At 56.5% G+C, this 21,129-nt stretch overlaps 2 protein-coding genes across 5 annotated transcripts in view; one reads left to right on the forward strand and one right to left on the reverse strand.

The window, feature by feature from the left end:
- Nucleotides 1-20,676, forward strand: part of LOC145518281 (uncharacterized) — a 29,622-nt gene extending 8,946 nt beyond the window's left edge. Inside the window, exons 4-5 of the mRNA XM_081522319.1 lie at nucleotides 6,924-7,122; nucleotides 16,470-20,676. Coding sequence (XP_081378445.1) covers nucleotides 6,924-7,122; nucleotides 16,470-16,512 — 242 coding nt within the window. The 3' untranslated portion in view covers nucleotides 16,513-20,676. The remainder of the gene's footprint in view (nucleotides 1-6,923; nucleotides 7,123-16,469) is intronic.
- The window catches only part of AHRR (aryl hydrocarbon receptor repressor), an 82,811-nt gene that overhangs the window by 40,346 nt on the left and 21,336 nt on the right, over nucleotides 1-21,129 (reverse strand). For 3 of the 4 annotated variants that reach the window (XM_081522308.1, XM_081522307.1, XM_081522309.1), the window contains one exon: nucleotides 2,636-2,751. The exons of the other annotated variant lie outside the window; for it this stretch is intronic. In XM_081522308.1, coding sequence (XP_081378434.1) covers nucleotides 2,636-2,751 — 116 coding nt within the window. The remainder of the gene's footprint in view (nucleotides 1-2,635; nucleotides 2,752-21,129) is intronic. 4 annotated transcript variants of the gene reach the window in all.

Genomic DNA, 21,129 nt, shown 5'->3' on the forward strand with positions numbered 1-21,129 from the left:
TTTCTTAATGGACAAAGACTTGAGCAGACAGCTTACAAAGAGGATCTGTGGATGGCAAAGAGACACACGAAAAGATGCTCAACATTATCAGTCGCAAATTAAACCCACATGTGGCCCAGCTCCTAAAATGGCTCGGTACACTGTGCAAACCAGGGACTTGCCACGGCTTAGAGCCCCGTTCCCGGGGCAGGAACGCAGCGGCACAGCCGCCCGGGGGGGCAGAGTGGCAGTCTCTCGCAAAGTTAAGCACACACACGCCCATCATCCGAATCAAAGGGAAACCTGTGTGTGTGAATGTTCATCACAGCTCTGCTCATAGTCCACACAGCCTGGAAACAACCCAGAGGCCTCAGTGGCCGGGAGGGCCGGTGCGATGAGACACCGACGCCGCGGGGGCCAGCTGCTCAGACACTCAGGTGCGGGATGCGGAGCCGGGGACGGGTGGGGGTCTGGCTGCAAACAGAGAGCAGGAGGGAAACCTGGGGGGCAGGACTTGCTCGGTGCTGCCTCCCTACACCGCCGGAAAGAACACGGTTCGGAAAAGTCCCGTGCAGCCCGGGACACCTCATCTCTAGCCAGGGTCAAGGGGTCAGGGTTTCTCTGGCCAGGCAGGAGACACCCTCCTTGGTGGGGGTGGCCCAAGGCCCACGACACGGCCGTGAGCACAAAGGCCCAGGCCTCTCCCCCATGGAGGCAAGATGGCCGGGGGACACCGAGGGAGGGCAGCCCCGGGCGGCGGCCTCGGGTGCAGGACGGTGCCCTGCGCTCTAACCGGGACAGCGGGCTGTATGCGTTGGCTTCTGTGTTTATAGCGCAGAGCGAAAGTTTAAACACGATTCTATGGTTAAGATGTCATTTTAATCTTGAACATGAATAGGAAAAGAGTGATGCCAGCTATCATCTGGCGAGAATGAAATCCAGGCTGGCAGGACATTCTCCACATTCACTAGCACTAACAGAAAAAAGCAGCTTCAAAGGAAAAATAACAAAATTTAAGACTTGCTTCCTACAAACCCGATAAGCAATGAATACGGGAACATTTCCTCTTCCGAAAGCACAACATTTCCAAAAGCACTCTGCTCTTAGGGCTACTCTCTGCTCCACGGGGCCCTGGGGTGGGAGGTCCCAGCACCCTGCAAACTCAAATGTGAACCCTGTTGCCTACGAGAACACCGTCTGCCCTCACGTGTTTTTACCTCTTTAGGAAAGAGATGGTCTGTAAGCTCTTAGAGCCTCCAAGCCTCCAGACCCCTTGGCAGGGCTGAGGTCCAGGGGCCGTGGAGCCGGGGTGGCGGGGGCTGCGTGGCCAGAACGACAAGGTGCAGCGTGACGCAGGCAGGCGGGGGGCCCGATCAGGGGTGAGGGGGCGCTGAGCAGACACGGCAGAGCTGGGCGGGGAGACAGACCCAGAGGAGCCAGTCGGCCAAGTCCCGACACCTGGGCCTGCCGTGTGCTACTTCATCCTCTCTTCCTGGTCGACACCTCTAACAACGCGCTGAGGCAGGAGCCTGGCTGAGACGAGACAGAAACGGTGTCTCCTGGGCCCCCCTTCCTCATGGACAAGGCTGCAGGGGAAGGAGCTGTCGGGGCCACAGGGGAAGGAAGGCCACGTGGCCACTGCCAAGGTCACCGCGTGTCCCCGTGTGACAGTCAGACCCCGAGGGGGCGCTGGCCTGGCGGGCAGGGGACCTGAACGGGCATGAGCCGGTGAGCACTCTCACGCCCAGCGTGACCGGCGGGGAGGGGGCTGCGGGCCGTGGAGCAGCCTGGGCTGCAGACCAGCCGCCTGCAGGGCCCGAGCCGCTCTCAGAGGCGGGTGGACGGACAGCTGCCTGGCGGGGCTTCTCCCAGCGTGAGCGGCACCTGCCCTCCGTCCCATCACCTAACAGACATGCCGAACTGGGGGGGCCACGGAGGGCACTAGGCTGAGGCTGGCTTCATCTGGGGGCTGAACTGCCCACCAAACAAGGCTGGGGGCCCAGAACCAGAGGCTCAGCTCTGGGGCCGCGGGCAGACACGCAGGGGACATGGGGCCTGGGAGGACGGCCAGGGCAGCCCGGCTCCAAGGCCACCGCGCCCGCCGGTTACGAGGCAGCCCGCTGTGGGCTGCTCCCTGCACCCCAACCCCCCTGGGAGGGACGGCCTGCACCCCGCCCTCCCGGGAGGCCTGCATCTCTCTGGCAGACACGCAGCACCCTCGCCACGTGAGCAGCAATTGATCCCACCCAGGAAGCCCCACCTCCCCTTATCTTGTCAGGAAAAGCACTTCAGAACCACAAGGCAGGCCCGTCTCCGGTGAGAAGGCCCACCCCGCCATGACGTCCGGTGTGTAGTATCAACAATGGGGTCAACCCGGGACTCACAGTGCATGATTTTCTGTCCTCAGTCTGGGGGGAAAAGCCCGCTCGATGTTTTATTAGGTTCTCGCAAGTAAAATCAGAAAACGCAGAAGGGAAAGCGAGGTTCCACCTGAAGCCCATGGGCCTGGAGGTCACCCATGTGTGCTGCCCGGGGGTCCTGGAGCCCACCTGCAACCGAGCCCTCCCAAGACTGAACTCCCTGGTGGTTGTGAACGGTCACGACTGAAGCCGCGCCATGGCCAGGAGACCCGGGGGTGCGGGGCGGGGGGGCTCACCTCCAGCAGCAGCCTTCCCTCCAACACGGCCGAGCCTGCGGACCCTCCGCGTGGACCCCGGTCTCCCGGCGAGGGGGCAGCAGCCACCGGCTGCCTCGGGCGCCTCTCCTGCAGGGCTGAGGGCGGCACGGTCAGTCACGCTCTTCCTGCGTCCCCGGCTCCCACCCCCCGCAGGCCCGCTGGCCCAGGTCTGCTCTCCTCCCGGGCAGCTGGTGGGGGACATTCAGGGTCAGGACTTCTCGGCTGGGCCACACCCCGAGGACCACCCCCCCACTCTCTGCCTCCCTCGGCGAGCCTCTTAACCCCCTTCCTGCCTCAGGGACCCTCCAGGGGTCCCAAGCTCCCCTCTCAAGACCTAAGCCTGGGCAGGTCCCCAAACTGGACATTGCTGTTCAAGGGACCCATTTGCCAGGAGCCCTGCACACCCCCTCCCATCCCTACGTCCCGGAGCCCCCGTCTGACCCAGAGTGGAGCTATCAATGCCCCGTGGACCCCCACCCCTGCCAGAGCCCCCTGACGCCCCCACCCCCACTCTGGCCTCATCTGCACTTGAGGTGAAGAGCTCAGACAGACAGACGTCCACATCCCAGCCCTGAACTCCACGGTCTGTCATCAGCTCCTGGAATTATGAGGGTCCCGGCCAGGAGCCGGCTGGGCGGCGCTGACACCTCCATGGAGGCCTCCAGGGCTGCGCTTCCATTTCCCCTGATTTGGGGTGTGTCAGTGCCACCAAGGGCTCTGCAGGCCGTCACCGCCTTGTCCGGTGTTGGGATAAAATACAAGCACAGCCCAGAGCTCCCCAACACTTCTTCCCAAACCAGAAGTTGTGCTGAACACTCCCTCCAGGGGCCATGGGCTCCCCCAGGAGCTGGTCAGAAATACAGGGTCCCAGGCCCCCTGTGTGCCCTCCAGGTTGGGTGGGGATCACTGCAGACGGAGATCCCTCACACACATATTCACACACAGACACATGCACATACACACAGAGACACACACAGAAACAGACACACAGATATGCATGCATACACACATAAGTACACACACATACAGACACACAAATACACACAGATAGAGACAGACACAGACACACACAGGGACACAGACACACACACAGACACATACACACAGAGACGCATACAGAAACACACACACACATATGCATGCACACACACAGACATATACACAGACACACAAACAGAGACACACACAGACACGCATGTGTATACACACACAAGGACACACACACAGGGACAGAGACACACACACACACAGGCAGCAGCCAAGCTGACCCCTCCTCTACGCCCCTGGTGCCAGGCTGAGGGTGCCAACAGGGACAAAGGGCCCCTCCGAGGCCCTCAGCCCGCCCCCCCCCCCACGGTCCCCTCGGTGGCCCTGCCGTGGGCTCTCCATCCCTCCTCCTCAGAAGCTGTGCTCCACTCCCTCCCTCTCCTGCACTAAATGGAACAAGAGACAGACGAACCCATTTCCTCAGCAGAAAGCTGCTGAGCTCCAGGAAACAGGACAGTCCACCTGGGCCCCGGGCAGAGACACAGATGGCCGGCCTCCCTTCCCCACAAAAGGGAAGGTTCTCTCTCCCTCCAGCAACCGGTTGCTGGTTTTCAAGACAAAAAAAGTTCTGAGCTCAGAAGCCAGAGGCGTTAACACTTAATCCCTCTGTGTGCCTCTCTGCTCAGAAAGCTGAAAGGTGAGTGCCCAAGACTCCTGGAGCCAGCCCTCCCTGGCAGGAGGCTCAGTGAGACCGGAGCTGCACTGGGGTCCTGCACTGGGGTCCGCAGGAACCTCCTGGGGCCCCGGGCGCCTGCCTCTGACTGAGAACCACACAGCCCGGCTCCTCCGGAGGCTGAGAAAGACCCAGGAGGGAGCGGGTTGGGGCCCAGGCCCACTCCCACTCCTGCTGCGGGCGTCCCAGAGGGTCCGGCCCAACCGCCCACCCAGAGGCCACGCCTCCCAGGTGGTCTGAGGCCAGGAGTGGGTGGGGCAGGACCCCACTCCCCAACTCAGTGCACCAGGGCCGACCCCTCCAGGACCCACACCAGCAAGGCCTCCCAACCGACCAACCCAAAGCCCACTGTGGGGGTGCCGGGAGGGGCCGGGCCAGGTTTGGGGATGGGCTTCCGGGCTTTCCTGCTTCTCAGCCCTGCAGCCCCCGAATGGGGGTGCTGCTGCCCGCAGCTGGAGGCTGGGGCATCCCCAGGCGGTGACATCACCACACGGGGGATTCGCTGACCCCTGCTGGGACCCTGCCCCCCCACTCCAGGACACAGGCTCGCAGGGGCCAGAGCCGACAGAGGCAGCCGCGGGGAGCGGAGGTCGCTTCCGGAGGCAGAAGTGGGGGTCCCCTTCCAACTTCCCTCTCCCCCCACCCCCGGCAGCGCGGCAGCATCGCGTGCGCCCCCAGCGGGCACCCCCGCTTCCCGCCTCCGCAGCCACATTCCGCGGGGCACGCCCGGCAGGGCCTCCGAGGGCCGCTGTCACGCGATGGGGCGTCAGCACCGCAGTGACAGCCGCCTGGCCCCCGGCCAGGGCCTCGCGTGCGAGCAGGGCCGCCCGCGCGCCCCACCCCCAGGCCTGCGGCGAGACTGGAAGAAGCCAAATGCGATTCTGAGGCTGTCCCGGAGGCCTCGCCAGGGCGAGCGGGGGGCGCGGCCTTCCAAAAACCGCTCTGAGCCACAGCCCCCCAGGTCAAGGGGGCCGGAAGTTGCCAGGGCAGCAAACTCTGGTGTGGGTGGGGGTCAGAGCCAGGGCCGGGGGCTGGGGGTGCCCGTCCTCTTACAAGTGGGGGATGGCACAGCAGTGGGGGAGCAGGGAGGGAGAGAGAGTGGGGAAGACCCCCAGGGATGGGGGTTGGGGGAGCATCCCCAGGGGTGGTGGGGAGAGCAGCCCACACTCCCCGTGGCCCTGCGGCCAGCATCTGGGTCTGCTCTTTCATCTCAGCATCCCTCTCCAGAGCCGGCCTCTCTCCCTCCCTGCCATGATGGGCGGTGGGGGGTGTCTCACCCACGATGACCTGGGACTGAGCCCAGCTCTGTCCGAGTGGGACCCAGAGGGGAGGCCAGGGCCGCAGGCAGGGTCTCTGCAGACAGCCCCCGGCCCCATTCTGGTGCCCCCCTGCCAGGACTCCTCTCAGACAAAGGGTGAGCCCAGCACCACGCTCCCCTGCCGAGTGCTCCTGGTTGCCCCTGGAAACACGCCAGGGAGAAGAGCTAACAGAGGGCAGGTGTTGGGGGTGGTCCGTGGGAAAGTCTGTGGAAGTTGGAGGGGAGTCGCTGCAGCCTCTGGGCCCCATGAGAAAGGACTTGGCGGGGGTGCCCCCACGGCCCAGAGCTCCAGGAAACCCCTGGGGTCCAGCCAGGGGTGGGCGCCCGTGCGTCTAAGGGCCTCGTGCCCCCACTGAGCCACTGTCCCCACCAGCTGGCCCCACGTTGTCCCCAAAGAGGGCCAAGCCACGTGACACAGGTTCCGGCCAGCACCCACGACCCACCCGCCCCACAGCGCAGGCAGCTGGCCTCCTCCCCACAGCCTGGTTTGAGGGGCGGTGGGAGGGACCGCCAAGACCCCCGGCCCCACGGAAGCCATCCTGGCAGAGGCTGGGCTGGCCTCCACACCGTCTGCAGAGAGACCTCAGGACCTGCAGGCAGAAGAGGCGGCCGGCCAGGGCTGCCCCCGCCCAGAAACACACAGACTCCCTGAGGCTGGCACAGCCCAGCCTGAGCCCTGAGACCGCCCGCACCCGGGACTCAGCCTGAGGCCCTGGGTTCCCTCCCCTACTCAGGCCCCAGAGCTCCAGCCACAGTAGAGGTTCTCACTGCCGTGTCTGAGCTGTCCACCAGTGGGCCGCAGAACCAACTGGAACCAGCTTCCCTCACTTCATTGACTCCCTGCATCCCTGAAAGGCTTCCCTGGTAGCTCAGTGGTACACAATCCACCTGCAATGCAGGAGACACAGGAGCTGCGGGTTTGATCCCTGGCTGGCGAAGATCTCCTGGAGGAAATGGCAACCCACTCCAGTATTCTTGCCGAAAAACCCCATGGAGCCTGGTAGCCTGCAGCCAAAGGGTCGCAAAGAGTTAGACACGACTGAATGTCCAAGCACATCCCTGAGCTGCTTGTCTGGAGAAGAGAGGATGTGTGTGATCATCATGCAGACGGCAGGCGTCCCTGTGTGAACTGGGCTGTGCACACAGCCGCGGGGTGGAGGCTGGAGCGACTGCTGCCATTGAGGGCTCAGCCCAGCCGCACCTCACCTCCTTCCCTGTCCTTCTCACAGACCCCGGGCCAAGCCACGTGCCACAAGGACCCAGCCCCACCTGTCGCTGCTCAGGGTCCTGTGCTCGGGTCTGGCCACCGAGAGGTGCCAAGTGTCCCTGGTGGAGGAGAAACCTGGAGATGCCCCGTCTCTGCCTCTGGAAGTGCGCGATGCCCAGAAGCCACCTTGCTCCCGGCCAGCTCCCCAGGGGACAGGACAGGTGAGTCCAGATTATGGACACAGGGAATGTGGGGTGCAGGGGGCCATCTGGGCTCGGGGTGCAGGAGTTCCACCGCCAGGGTGACGAGAGAGGAGCCAGGGTACCCCGGGAAGCTGGGCTGGACCTCAGCTCTGACGAGTGGCAGCTCCAGGAGTGGACAGGTCACTGCACACATAGCCCAGCTCTGACCCTCCAGCCCTGGGCCAGCAGCGCACCACCCTGGGCCCGTGTGCCCAGGGCCGCATTCACGCTCGGTAGTGTGTCCCTCTGGAGGCAGCTACTGTGACCACAGCGCGGCCTGGCTGCCTCCGTGCTGCAGAGGGAGGTCGGCGTGGAGGGAGGCAGAGAGCTTAGAGCCCCCGGGACCCCAAGGAGCAGGCTGCCTCCCACTCCTGCACACTTTCAGCCCAGACGCCCTTCAAGGCCCGCTTGGCAGAGGAGCACAGGCTCAGAGCAGCGGCCCAGGGGCCTCGGCGCCCCCGGGAGGTGGGGGTGGGCTGCCGGGGGTGCAGCACGCCACCCACCTGAGGTGCTTCGAGAGGGGTCTGGGCAGCAGCGCCCTGATGTTCCGTGTCTTGTTGCCACCAACTCTGCACAGGCCTCCACGCAGATGCCTGTGTCCCCACATTCCCGGCCCCTGAGGTGACGGTGTCGGGAGAGGCTTTGGGCTACGAGGGGAGCCCCACGAATGGGATGAGTATCCTCATAACAGACCCCAGGAGCTCCCTCACCCCTTCCCGGGTGAGCACAATTCAGAATTCAGTCCTCACCAGAGCCCAGCCATGGGGCGCCCTGACCTCGGAACTCCGGCCTCCAGGACTGAGAGGTGAACGTCTGTGTGTCTGTCACAGCAGCACAGCTGAGAAGGGAGTGACCACAGCCACGTCCCTCGTGGCCACTAAGGTGGCCATTCCCTTTCAGCACCTGAGACCAGGCCCAGGGACCAGGCAAACTCGACCCTCCAATGGGTGCCCTGTCACTTCCTGCAGGGACTGCATGCCTTTTTGCGAGACAGGGGCCCAGGACGTGGAGAACCAACCTTCCCTAGAGACTGGGGGGTTAACTGGCTTCGCTCACCTCTGCCCCCACCACCAGCCCCCTGGGTGACCCTGGGGACACCGCTCAGGGGCGAGGCCCCACGAGTCCAGGAGCACGTGTAGGTCCCACGCAGTGCGGTGCACCTGCCAGGGGAACCAGTGGTCAGGCCTGGGGGGGCAGATGGAACATGCGGGGCTCCACCCTGACCCGAGCTCCCCACCCCAGCGTGCCTGCAGACCCCGCCGCAACTCTGGCATCAAATTAATAGAGCACCTCAGTTTTCAGACATTCAAACTCTTGTCCATGCCTCGCTTTTCAAGAACTAAAAGATAAACTCCTTGTCTTGCCATTGGAGGGTAATCATGAATCACACAGGCTGGCTGAAAGCGCTGTCCTGTGATTCGTCAGCAAAGGGGTCTGCAAAGGGGACGTCTGGCTCTGGACAGTGGTTTTCTGCACCTGCGCTGCCAAGAACAGACGTGCTTGCGGGGTTATGTGCTGTTGTGCCAGAGTCTGCCCGCCCAGCCCAGGAAAGGTGACCAGAAGCATGTGGGCATAAGCGGCCGGGGCTGGACCAGCTCTCATCTCAGCCCCGAGGCAGGTGGGCGGGGGCGTGGGTGTGTGTCTTTCTGAGCCCCACACTGGCGGGTGTGGGTGCGGAGGAGGGACTCAAACCGCATCCAGAGCCCCAGGCTCAGTTAGGTGAAAAGGAACATCATGCGTGTGAATAAACGTGCCTGTGTTTAGAAAACAAGAGTCTGCCCAAGGACGCAGACCGCATCAGCCCGTGGGTTATCTACAGAAAGAATTTCCCTGTTTCCCAAAATGACCAGGTAAGCTCCAGAGGTTTCACAGCTCAATCTGGCTCCGATGGCAAAGGGAAAGCAGAGCCCCCACCTCCACAGCTACCCGCCCACCCCTCTTCACTGGCTTTCTTGGGTCTGGCGGGCAGGAGCTCAAGGCCACAAGTCCTGCAGAGGAACTGTGCTCTCTCCTTAATCCCCATGCTGCAGCACAAGACGCAACCATTTTAGGGAAGTTTTCAACTATTCTCTCCTCGACTGTTATCTCCTCAAATATAGCTTTTGCACAACAAAGGAAACTATAAGCAAGGTGAAAAGACAGCCCTCAGAATGGGAGAAAATAATAGCAAATGAAGCAACCAACAAAGGATTAATCTCCAAACTGTATAAGCAGCTCATGCAGCTCAATACCAGAAAAATGAACAACCCAATCAAAAAGTGGGCAGAAGCGATAAGCAGACACTTCTCCAAAGAAGACATACAGATGGCTAATAAACATGAGAAGATGCTTAGCATCGCTCATTATTAGAGACCTGCAAATCCAAACCACAATGAGATTTCATCTCATACCAGTCAGAATGGCCACCATCAAAAAGTTTACAAATAATAAATGCTGGAGAGGGTGTAGAGAAAAGGGAACAGTCCTACATTGTCGGTGGGAATGCAAACTGATTCAATCACTATAGAGAACAGTATGGAGATTCCTTAAAAAACTAGGAATAAAACTACCATACGATTCAGCAATCCCACTACTGGGCATACGCCCCGAGGAAACCAGAATTGAAAAAGACACATGTACCCCAGTGTTCACTGCAGCACTATCTACAGTAGCCAGGACATGGGAGCAACCTAGATGTCCATCAGCAGATGAATGGATAAGGAAGTTGTCGTACATACACACAATGGAATATTACTCAGCTATAAAAAGGAATGCATTTGAGACAGTTCTAATGAGGTAGATGAATCTACAGCCCATTAAACAGAGTGAAGTAAGTCAGAAAGGGAAAGACAAATACCATATATTAATGCATGCAAGTGGAATCTAGAAAGATGGTACAGTGATTCTATGTGCAGGGCAGCAAAGGAGACACAAACATAAAGAACAGACTTTTGGACTCAGTGGAAGAAGGAGAGGGTGGGATGATTCGAGAGAATAGCATTGAAACATGTATATTACCATATGCAAAACAGATGACCAGTTTGAGTTTGATGCTTGAAGCAGGGCACCCAAAGCCGGTGCTCTGGGACAACCTGGAGGGGTGGGGGGTGGTTCAGGATGGAGGGGACACATGTATGCCTATGATTGATTCATATTGATGTATGGCTTCCCAGGTGGCCCAGTTGGTAAAGAACCTGCCTGCAATGCAGGAGATGCCGGAGATACGGGTTGGGAAGATCCTGTGGAGGAGGGCACAGCAACCCACTCCAATATCCTTGCCTGGAAAATCCCATGGACAGAGGAGCCTGGCAGGCTACAGTCCACAGGTTGCAAAGAGTTGGACACGACTGAAGCGACTGAGCACATGGCAAAAACATCACAATATTGTAAAGTAATTATACTCCAATTAAGCTGAATCTACAAATTTAAAAAGAGAAAAAGGAAAAAAAGACAACCAAAAGTAGCTCTTTGGGAAGAAAAAGAAAAGGGGATTTTATTTACACGTGTTTTGGTTCCACATGCTCTTCGTGGTAAAAGAGGTCAACTATTCGGGTTTCTCACTAAGTTTCAACAATCTGAAGGGAAGTGTACAGTGGCAAGCCCAGGGCTCAAGAAATGTTTTGAAAAAGCAGACAAACCAAAAAGAAAAAAAAAAAGTGCTATAAAGTCAAGTAGTTATTCCATGAGTAACTGCGTGGTGTCAAGATAAGCGGGACACAGGGACTTGCCTCATGGTCCAGGGGTTAAGAGTCCGCCTTTCAATGCGGGGGACGAGGGTCTCATCCCTAGTGGGGGAACCAAGACCCCACAAGCTGTGGGGCAAATAAACCCATGCACCACTGAGGCAGAAGGAGATGCCACCCCACAGGGTAAAGTAATTGGAGAGTCATTTCCTGTGGACTGAAACTCCAAAATGAGGATAGCAGGACAATCAAGACAGGAGGCTGGGCCCTGCCCAGACCACATATATCTCATTCTAGAAGTCAGGAGACCTCCCCGACCACAAATGCACATAAAGGCTCCTTGGAGGTCAAAGGGGGGAGTTATATCAAGGATGTTCTCTACCCATATGCCTTGTAGAATCCATCTTGGCTAAGGGATGCATGCGGACACATGGCAGATCTTGAGATATACCAAATGTGGACTGTGAGCCCGGGAAATCAGAGTGATTGACCAGAGGAAACCCAGAAGAAATGCCCCATGAAAGTAATTCAAACTGCCATGAGGGCACAACTCTAGAGACTCTCTCTGAGTCCACCTGTGTGTCTATCCACATATACTGTACTCTTATTCCTCCTGATAAACACTTGCTTCACTACTTTCTGTCTGTCTTTGTGAGAATTCTTTTCTGCAAAGCCGAAGGGCAAGAGGCCTGGGCACTGACCACTGGTCTGGCGGCCAGGATCTGGGGCTCTCGCTGATACGACTTGGCCTCTCTCTGGCTGGGGACCCAAGCCCCACTGCAAGCCGTCGCAGGCCGAGGCCACGTCACCACCACTAGAGAGTCCTTCACCACAGTGAAAGAGCACGCATGATGCAAGGCGGATGCCACGAGCTGCAACTCACAGACGAACAGAGACGAGGATGCTCAGAGCACACTCTTCCCTTGCAAAGGGACTGGTTCCTTCCCCTAAAAATTTGAAGTGAGCTCTAGGAACATCAGCGCCTGCCGGCCCCGCACCCCACCCTCTCCGCCTGCTCCTCCTCCAGCTCCTGCTTATCTACAGTGACACCAAGTCAGCGATTCCAGGTCGAAGGGGCTTGAAGAGGCAGACTGTCCTCACGGTAGCTCCAGCCAAGGACAGGCTGGATATGGAGGAGTGGCCAGCTTGGCTGTCACAGTGTCTGATGCATGTGCATAGGATGAATTTGTAAATAAAGTTACAAAGAAGCCTCCAAGTACAGAACTTGCACATCACCCAACCTGGAGCCCATCGGTCACCACCAGTGACTCCAGGGGTCGTTTCCACCAGAGTCCTGCCCGACTCACTGCCCACAGGCAGGGTTGATTGGGCAGTGGGTGGGGGCAGGTCTCTGCCCAGGTGCTTGGAGCCTTCTATGGCCGGGTCAGTCTCCACCCCCATCCGGGGACACAGCCCAGCACTGAAGGTCCCAGTGTGGCTGGAGGAAGCCTCCAAAGAAGTGACTCTGAGCAAACACTTCGAGAAGGGAGACCCCGGGGCCCGGTCATGAAGCGGCCGCAGGTGAGCTGGGTCAGCTGCCTCCAAGAGCCCCCTCTACTCCCTCCCAGCACTGGTCCCCTCCGGGGCCCTCGGCTCAGCCTGTGGAACAGCTAGTGGTAATGTGGCTGCAAGAAACACTACTGCTCAGAGTGCTCTCTTCCCTTGCAGAAGCACTGGTTCCTTCCCCTAAAAATTCAAGGCAAGCTCTAGGAACATCAGCTCCTGCCGCCCCCCGACCCCCTCTGCTGCTCCTCCCCCAGCTCCTCCCCTTGACTCTTACCCTCAGCAACTTCCCAGGTCCACAGTTTTCTCTATTCCTTCTTCTTTTCATTTGTGTTTTATTCTGAGACAAGATCAAGCTTGCAGAAATGTTGTAAGAACGACACCCAATGTCCTCTGCCCAGAGACCCCCCCTCCAGCCCAGGACTTCACCAACTGCTCAGAGCATCCGCTCAGCCAGGGACGGGCTACTCTCCATCCAGATGCCCCTGGTCCTTCTTGACTCAAGATGGGACAAGCCGCTCTGCAGGCTGCCCCTGAGGCCCAGTTTGCTGATGCGTCCTCAGCATGTCCGGCGGGAACATCACAAAACTAAGAAGTGTCGTCCTCATGCATCCTGTGGCCTGGCACACGGGTTCAGTCTCTTGCAGGACTGGTGAGGCCACGTTTGGTCACTGGGACAGTGTGTGCTGGCTTTCCCCACTGTAGGCTTCCCTCTTCATAGCTAATTAGTACTTTGTTTTTCAAACATTCCATTTCTCACTTTCACCAATTTTAGCGTCCATTGACATTTCCAGCTTGAATTATTCCTACAGTGGTTACCAACTGGGCATTTTATAACTCACCTCCACTCAGAAGTCACCCATCTAGAGTCCTCTCTCCTGGCAGTATGGTCAGGTATTGTGGTGTCTGTTTAGTTGTTCGTTTACTTATATTCATGCAGATTTAGGGAATCCCATCTCATTTGCTGGATTATCATCTGTCACCACCCACATTCATCTGAATGCTGAGACTGTCCCAACCTGGTCAGGGGAGCCTCCTCAGGAGGCCTGGGTCCCGGGGGGCATGTCCCCTCAGGAGGGCCAGGTCCTGGGGGGTATGTCCCCTCAGGAGGCCTGGGTCCCGGGGGAGCCTCCTCAGGAGGCCTGGGTGCCGGGGGAGCCCCTCAGGAGGCCCAGGTCCCGGGGGGTATGTCCCCTCAGGAGGCCTGGGTCCAGGGTTATGTCCCCTCAGGAGGCCTGGGTCTGGGGGAGACCCCTCAGGAGGCCTGGGTTCTGGGGAGCCCCCTCAGGAGGCTTGGGTCCCAGGGCAGACCCCTCAGGCGGCCTGGGTCCTGGGGAGCCCCTCAGGAGGCCTGGGTCCCGGAGTATGTCCCTTCAGGAGGTCTGGGTCCCAGGGGAGACCCCTCATGAGGCCCAGGTCCTGGGGAGCCCCTCAGGTGGCCTGGGTCCAGTGGTATGTCCCCTCAAGAGGCCTGGGTCCCAGGGGAGCCCCTCAGGAGGCCTGGGTCCCGGAGTATGTCCCTTCAGGAGGCCTGGGTCCCAGGGGAGACCTCTCAGGAGACCTGGGTCCCAGGGGAGACCCCTCAGGAGCCCTGGGTCCCGGGGGAGCCCCTCAGGAGCCTGGGTCCCGTGGGAGCCCCTCAGGAGGCCTGGGTCCCGGGGGAGCCCCTCAGGAGGCCTGGGTCCCGGGGGAGCCCCTCAGGAGGCCTGGGTCCTGGGGTATGTCCCCTCGTGCTCTGAGCATAGCCTGCTGTCGAGCATGGACGTTCTAGGCTCATCCTGTCCTTTCTCTGCTCCCGCTCTGGGCAGAGGCCAGAAGTCATGAGTCCCTTTTAGTGGTGAACTGTGTCTGGAAACCGAGGTCTGAAGGCCAGCTGCATCCCCTGTACTGGGGTGGCCCCTTCAGCAGACAGAGCTAGAACACACAAACACGTGCATACACGTGCAGGCACACGTGTATGTGTGTGTGTGTCTGTGTGTCTGTGTGCATAATGTGAGCTCACATCAGGACCTCCGTTACAATTCTGCACCATGGACTCAGTATTGGGTGGACTTATTTTTCCTTTGACATTTAGTAGAAATTGCTTTAAAACTGTCTGGGCCTAGATTTTTCTCTGTGGGAAGATTTTAACCACTCATTCAAATAGCCATATGACTATTTGGGTGTTTTATTTCTTCTTGAGTCAATTTTAATAAGCTATATTTCTAAGCATTTACTATATTTTCAAATCTCCTAGCATAAATTTTTTCATAATAATTTCAAGCCATTTTTTAAATATCTGCTGCATATATCACCATACTTTATATATAATACGCTATATAATATTCCTTTTATATTCCTAATACTGTTTGCTATTTTTCCTTACCAGTCTCACCAGATCTTTATTGTTTTATCATTTTAAACGAATTCTATTGTATGTTACCTTTCTATTTCACAATACCTTCTGCTTTATTATTTCCTATGACTGTTTTTTATTTCACTTTTTTTTATCAACACTGAATGCTTAGCTTGTTAATTTTCAGCCCTTCTTTCACATTAGACCCTCAAGTTGATTTATTTCTAAGAGTTGCATTAGCTGCAGCCACACATTTTGATGGATAGAGGGTGGTATTCAGTCCACCGGGTCACAAAGAGTCCAACACAACTGAGCGCACACAATTCGATTCGCAAATATTTCCTCAGTTCTGTCATGTATTCTACTTTGATCTACATTATTTACAAATGTGTTTATTTCCAAATGTAAGGGCTTTCAAGTCATCTTTTCTACAGATTTCCAGCTTAACTGGCTTGAGGGTTCACCATGCATTCTTCATGATTTTGTCTTTTGAAATTTATTGTGACTTGCTTTATTGATCAATATATTTTCAGTATGGGCTTCCCAGGTGGCTCAGTGGGTAAAGAATCTGCCTGCAATGCAGTAGACACAGGTTTGATCCCCAGGTTGGGAAGATCCCCTGGAGGAGGGAATGGCAACCCACTCCAGTATTCTTGCCTGGAGAATCCCATGGACAGAGGAGCCTGGTGGGCTACAGTCCATACAGTGGCAAAGAGTTGGACATGACTGAAGTGACTGAGCATGCATGCATATTTTCAATATATTCACAAGTTACATGTGGGCTTGAAAAGATGTGAGTGTAAGTTTCAGAGTACAGTGTTATGTATGTCCATGATTAACCCTTTTTTGCATTGCTCAAATCTTCTTTAATTGTTAATGATTTTTATTTATCTGATCTATCAAGTACTGAGAGAACTATCTAAAATCTTTCTCTCTGATGATGAATTCCTGTATTTTTCCTTATAGTTCTGTTAATATTGGTTTCATATTTTTGAGGCGATGTTATTAAAAGCACACAAATTTTAAATTATTCTCTTTGCTTGATAAAATAAAATGCTTAATGTCTTTTAAATGATAGGCTCTCATGATCTCCAGTAATATTTTTCACCCTAAAATCAGTTTTTTGACATTAATATAGCTTTACCAAATGTATTTCAGTTAGTATTTTTCCAATATATCTTTTTCCATCCTTTTACTTTCAGCCTTTCTGTGCCTTTTGTAAACTGAGATATTCACTCTAACAATCCTTATCTCTTAGTTGGCTTATTTAGTCCACTTACATTGACTGTAACTAATGATACATTTGGAATTTTACGCTTTCTATTTGTTACACTCTTCCACGTTTCTGTTTTCTTCTTTCCTGTCTTTTTATTTTGATTAATTACATTTTCTCATTCTACTTTTTTCTCTCCATTATTTTGAAAGTTAAACCTTTCTGTTGTGTTGATGATTATACTGAAAATTTTATTATGAATTAGTTAATCAACCTCCAAATTTAATTAATACAAGAAGTGTTGAAATCTTTAACTCAGATCTCCCTCTCCAAATTTATATGCTGTCATGGCCAGGGCTTTATTTTTCTCGTTTTTCGTCCTTACCGTATGCCATTATTACTATTTCACACATCAGTGTTTGCTCTGATTGACACTCTTCTCCACCTCTCCTTGCAGCCCAAACCTTGCCTTCCTTCTGCATTTTAAAGGAGGTACATCATTTAAAAACGTTTTTTTTTTTTTAATTTCTCTTTGGGTTCTCAACTGCACTTAGTTTTTAGTCTCTTTGAGTGTTCCTTAATTTCCTGCTGACTGAGCGATACATGTTTAAAGCTTTCAGATATTTCATCTTGTATTTCGCATGTCACCTGCCTGATGGCTACAGTTACTCGACACTGTATCTACTGGAAATGGAAGAGTCTGTGTGCTTGGTGGCAGACCTTCCCCACTGGACTGTAAATCCTGGGAGGCGAAGACCACAGCCACTGTCCTGTTTACCTGCATTAGAGCTCGCTGTTAATGTGAAACTTTTCAGTCTGAATTTGGGCCAAGGCCCCACGACAACATGTGCCAACTATTGGCCCCAGATGACCTTGGCAAGGCTTCAGAGAGGATGTCAGAGGTGAGAGATGTTTGAGGCTGGAAGGAGGGCTTCCTTGCAGGGCGGCACTGTTGGTCCCACCCCCCCACTGGCACCAGGAGAGGGCTGGGGGCCCCCCGCCCCTGCCGGTGCCCAGCGAGAGGAGCTTTGTGATGGCCCTGTGAGGGTCTGCACGTGCCTCCAGGGGCCTGGGTCTCTCTATAGTCAAGAACTCCAGAGGCATTTGGGCTGCAAGTGAGAAGCACCATGTGTCAACCAGGCCCATCAAAGACGTACATTTCCTGTGAAGCAGGTGGGGCCACAATATCCAACCACTGGCGGAGGGTATCCCAGCTCCTCCCGGGAGCGCGCCTGTAGGCACGCGGCCGTCTGACACTTGTGTTAAGGAAGGAAGCACAAGGAAGTGTCTAGAGAGGATGGGTGACCCATGTCAGCCACCAAGGCAGACAGACCCCAGGCGTGTGGTCCTCAGAAGCCGGGAAAACACCAAGATCACCCAGCCTGGGTGCCAGCTCCCAGCACCGCCGGCCAGGCAGACTTCTCCCAACCGTCCCCTCTTCTTCCTGCTGCTGCTCTGACCTGGAAAGGCCAGAAACCGTGGCTCTGGTGAGGCAGGACCTCAGAGAGAAGCGGCCAAGCTCACCGTCAGGCTCTCCCCACCTCCCCAAACCTGCCTGCCAGGCCCCCAGACTAGGCAGCGAGAAGGCTCACACTTGAAATTCTTTCAGAGATTTAACGTTCGGCCAGACTGATTACACGAGTACCAGTGACTGAAAGACCCTAAATGACCCAGAAGGGACAGGGAAGGTCTGGGACTGCCCCCGGTCCATCCCAGGGCAGTGAGGGGGGGGACTCAGGAACCAGGAGAGAGTGAAGGAGTGAGGGAATGATCCAAGAGCCTGCTCCTCCCCTGGGCTAGACTCCGTCTCCAGAGGCAGCTACGACACAGTGGGAGAAGGAAACCAGCGTCAAACAACCCGGGCTGATCTTTCTGAATGATGGTTATGCAGGGGACCCACCTGGGGTAAGAGGCAGCTGTGCACACAGCCTGATGTGACCCAGAGCAGCATACCTTTGCTGGAAAGGCCCCGGGGGCTGTCCTCCAGAAGCTGTCCGCGCTGCGAGGAAGGGGCTCCCGCAGAGGAAAGGCTGGAGAGGAGATGCAGCCGCAGCCACAGCCGCATCCCAGAGGGGAGGAATCCACAGAGCAGCTCCGTGAAGGCAGGAGAGTCCAGTCCCGACCTGGCTCTCAGAATCTCAGAGGCCTTGCACACCTCGCTGCTCAGAGGCAGGAATGTCCGCTCGCAGAACGCAGCGGGGAGGGCCCCTGGAGCCTCCACTCACAGGGGTGCTCGTTCTCAGGGACGGGGCCCCACCTCACCCGGCTCCTGCCCGAAGCCCCCCTCAGAGCCCTGCCTACCCCCACCCCCACCCCCCGCCCCAGCACACTGGGGCCAGGCCTCAGGACGTGCTCTGCAGGGACACAGACACTCGTTCCCAGCAGAGCTCATCAGGGGAGGATGACTCTTCAGTGAAAGCTGAGAACTGCACAGTTTAGCTCAGCCCCATCCACTGCACTCCTGGGTCACAAGACCATAAGTCTCGGGGAGAATTTCATCTCTGACCCGCAGAGGAGCACAGCATCCTGCGTGTCCCAGACACAGCTCAGGATGCAGGGCTTGTGGACCTGTCACCCAGAGAGGGTGAAGCAGACCCGCCCAGCTCAGGCGAGCCCAGCGCCAGGGTCCACCCAGCACAGAGCGTGCAGGTGGGCCGACCCCAGATCCGGGCCGGGCAGACACTGAGTGGGGTGCGGGTCCTCACAGCTCAGGGATCTCTGGATCGTCCCTGGGGGTCGAACCTGTGCTTTCTCCTTCTGGTTCTGTCTGCTGAGTGTCCCCTCCCTCTGCTGATCCCACCGACGGTCCTGCCTGCACGCCACCGGCCAGCCTAGGGTGACCGGGGGTCCTTTGTCTTGCCACCAGCCAGGCTAGGGTGACTGGGGTCCTCGGTCATCTGCACGCTGGTCCCCATTCTAGGCCCTTGAACCCCAGGTCCAGCAAGTCTCCTGCCCGGGTCAATGCCACGGTGCCAACTGCTGGGCCTGAGAAGGGGGTGCCTGGGTGGCTGGGACCCCATGTCCCGGGCCACACGGCCTGGAGGGAACCCAGTTCCGGCCCCCCTCAGGGTCCTTCACATTCTCTACCCACCCTGCTTCCTTTTTCTGTGATCAGCCCCCAGTTTACCCTCTTGCAAAAAGTGAAACTTGCAAGAGTGGAAAATCCCTCTCTTTGGTACAAGCAAGGGGTATAACTAAGAAGCACCAGCCCTCAGTCTACGTAGAACCAAGTTAAGTAATTAAATAAGCTCACTGCCTTTTAAAAATTCATGAAAGTTGACACAAACATGACACTACAAGCAAAATTTGCAGGCCATTATTACTCTTGGAGGCTGGAACTTTCCAGTTCATGTCCTTCCCAAAGGTGACTTTTTATGGAAGCTTTAATGAAATTATCCATTTCTAAGTCAGGAAGCAGAGATTAAGATCCAATTTTTATAGCTCAACTTTTTTCTAACTATGTAGAGGAAATGAATTCAGGAAAATGTTTAGAATTTCCCCTAAAATGTACAGCTTGAGGAAGATCACAAACTTGAGAATCCTTGGGAGAAAAGGGTGATACGGAAGTCAAGTTCATTACCTCCCCCAGCTGTGACCAGCAGGGCTGCCCACTGGCAGTGTGAGGGCTCCGCACAACTGACGGGGCATCCCCCTGTCTCGAGGCAGGGACAGGGATCGGGCACAGTGTGGGAGGAGCACTCTGCTCCTGGTTAAGAGGAACCATGCATTCAGGTGGACACCTGGCCCATGCCTGAACTCCTGGAAACAATAGAACCGAAGTCTTTCCAAGGCCACCAACCCTGGCCTGGCTGGACACAGCTGTAACCGAGGAAGTGACCAGAGAGGAAGTGACCAGTCCCCTATCAGTGTCCCAAAGGCAGAGGAAAGCCTCTGTGGGATGAAGGTGAACAGAAAACCCCTCCTGGGCAGCCCCAAATCTGGCCCAGCTGTCCACATGGGTCACTGAGGAAGCCCCGGGCATGGGGAACCCTGGGGACAGGAATGGGGTCCCTGGAATGGGGGATGGAGACCCCACAATGGAGGATAGAGACCCCACAATGGGGATGGAGACCCCACAATGGAGAATGGAGACCCCACAATGGAGGATAGAGACCCCACAAGGGGGATGGAGACTCCACAGTGGGGGATGGAGACCCCACAATGGAGGATAGAGACCCCACAATGGGGATGGAGACCCCACAGTGGGGATGGAGACCCCAGAAAGGGAATAAAGGCCCCACAATGGGGGATGGAGACCCCACAATGGGGGATGGAGACCCCAGAAAGGAAATAAAGGCCCCATGGAGACCCCACAGTGGGGGATAGAGACCCCCACAGTGGGGATGGGGACCCCACAATGGGGATACAGACCCCCACAGTGGGCATGGAGACCCCACAATGGAGGATGGAGACCCCACAATGGGGGATGGAGACCCCACAATGGAGGATGGAGACCCCACAGTGGGGATGGAGACCAGGCACTGGGAGTCGGGGTCTGAGAGTTTCTGAAGATGGGTCTGTGAGCCCTCAGCATCCCCAGGCCTTCAGAGAGGCTCCGTGATCCCTTTACGGAACTCTCTCCTTCGTGAGCACAGACGGTGCTGGAGAATCGGCAGCACCAGCATGGCCTGCGGCTCTGAGACGAGAGTCCTGGACTCCACTCCAAGGCCACACCAGTGGGGAATGACTGCTTTTGCTGTTTTACACATATGCATTTTTCCTACCTAAAAACCTGATGCATTTTCAGTAAGGCTTGGAAACCTAGATAGTAAAACAGAACTCCTGCAACCGCCTCTTAAAGATAAAGGCTTGTCTACAGCCATACCACCCTGAACGTGCCCGATCTTTTCTGATCTCAGAAGCTAAGCAGGGTCGGGCCTGGTTAGTACTTGGATGGGAGAGAGAAATGCTTTAGCGAGTCTGTGTGTCAGCCCCAGCGGGGGCTCGGTCGGGTCCGCGGATGCCCCCACTGCAGGGCCCTGGGGACGATGCGTTCATAGTGCCTTCCCTCGGTGAGGTGCAGGGCCCCTGTGGGACAGAGCCTTCCCCGGAAGGCACACAGGAGGGGCCGAGAGACGCCTGAAGGCCTGACCCCAAAGCAGAAAGCTGGCCGTAGTCCCTGGTCTCCCGAAGCCCCTGAGGACTCAGCATCCAGGAACCACGGAGTCCATGGTTTCCAGGAACCATGCGCCCTGGGCCGCACGCCGGAGGTCCCGGCAGCTGGTGGTATTGATGTTTAATTTAGAAGTAGTGTCACTGGAAGGCTTCCCCAG

The sequence above is a fragment of the Giraffa tippelskirchi genome, chromosome 8, assembly GCF_054371585.1.
Source record: "Giraffa tippelskirchi isolate mGirTip1 chromosome 8, T2T-mGirTip1v1.2.pri, whole genome shotgun sequence".
Taxonomy (NCBI): domain Eukaryota; kingdom Metazoa; phylum Chordata; class Mammalia; order Artiodactyla; family Giraffidae; genus Giraffa; species Giraffa tippelskirchi.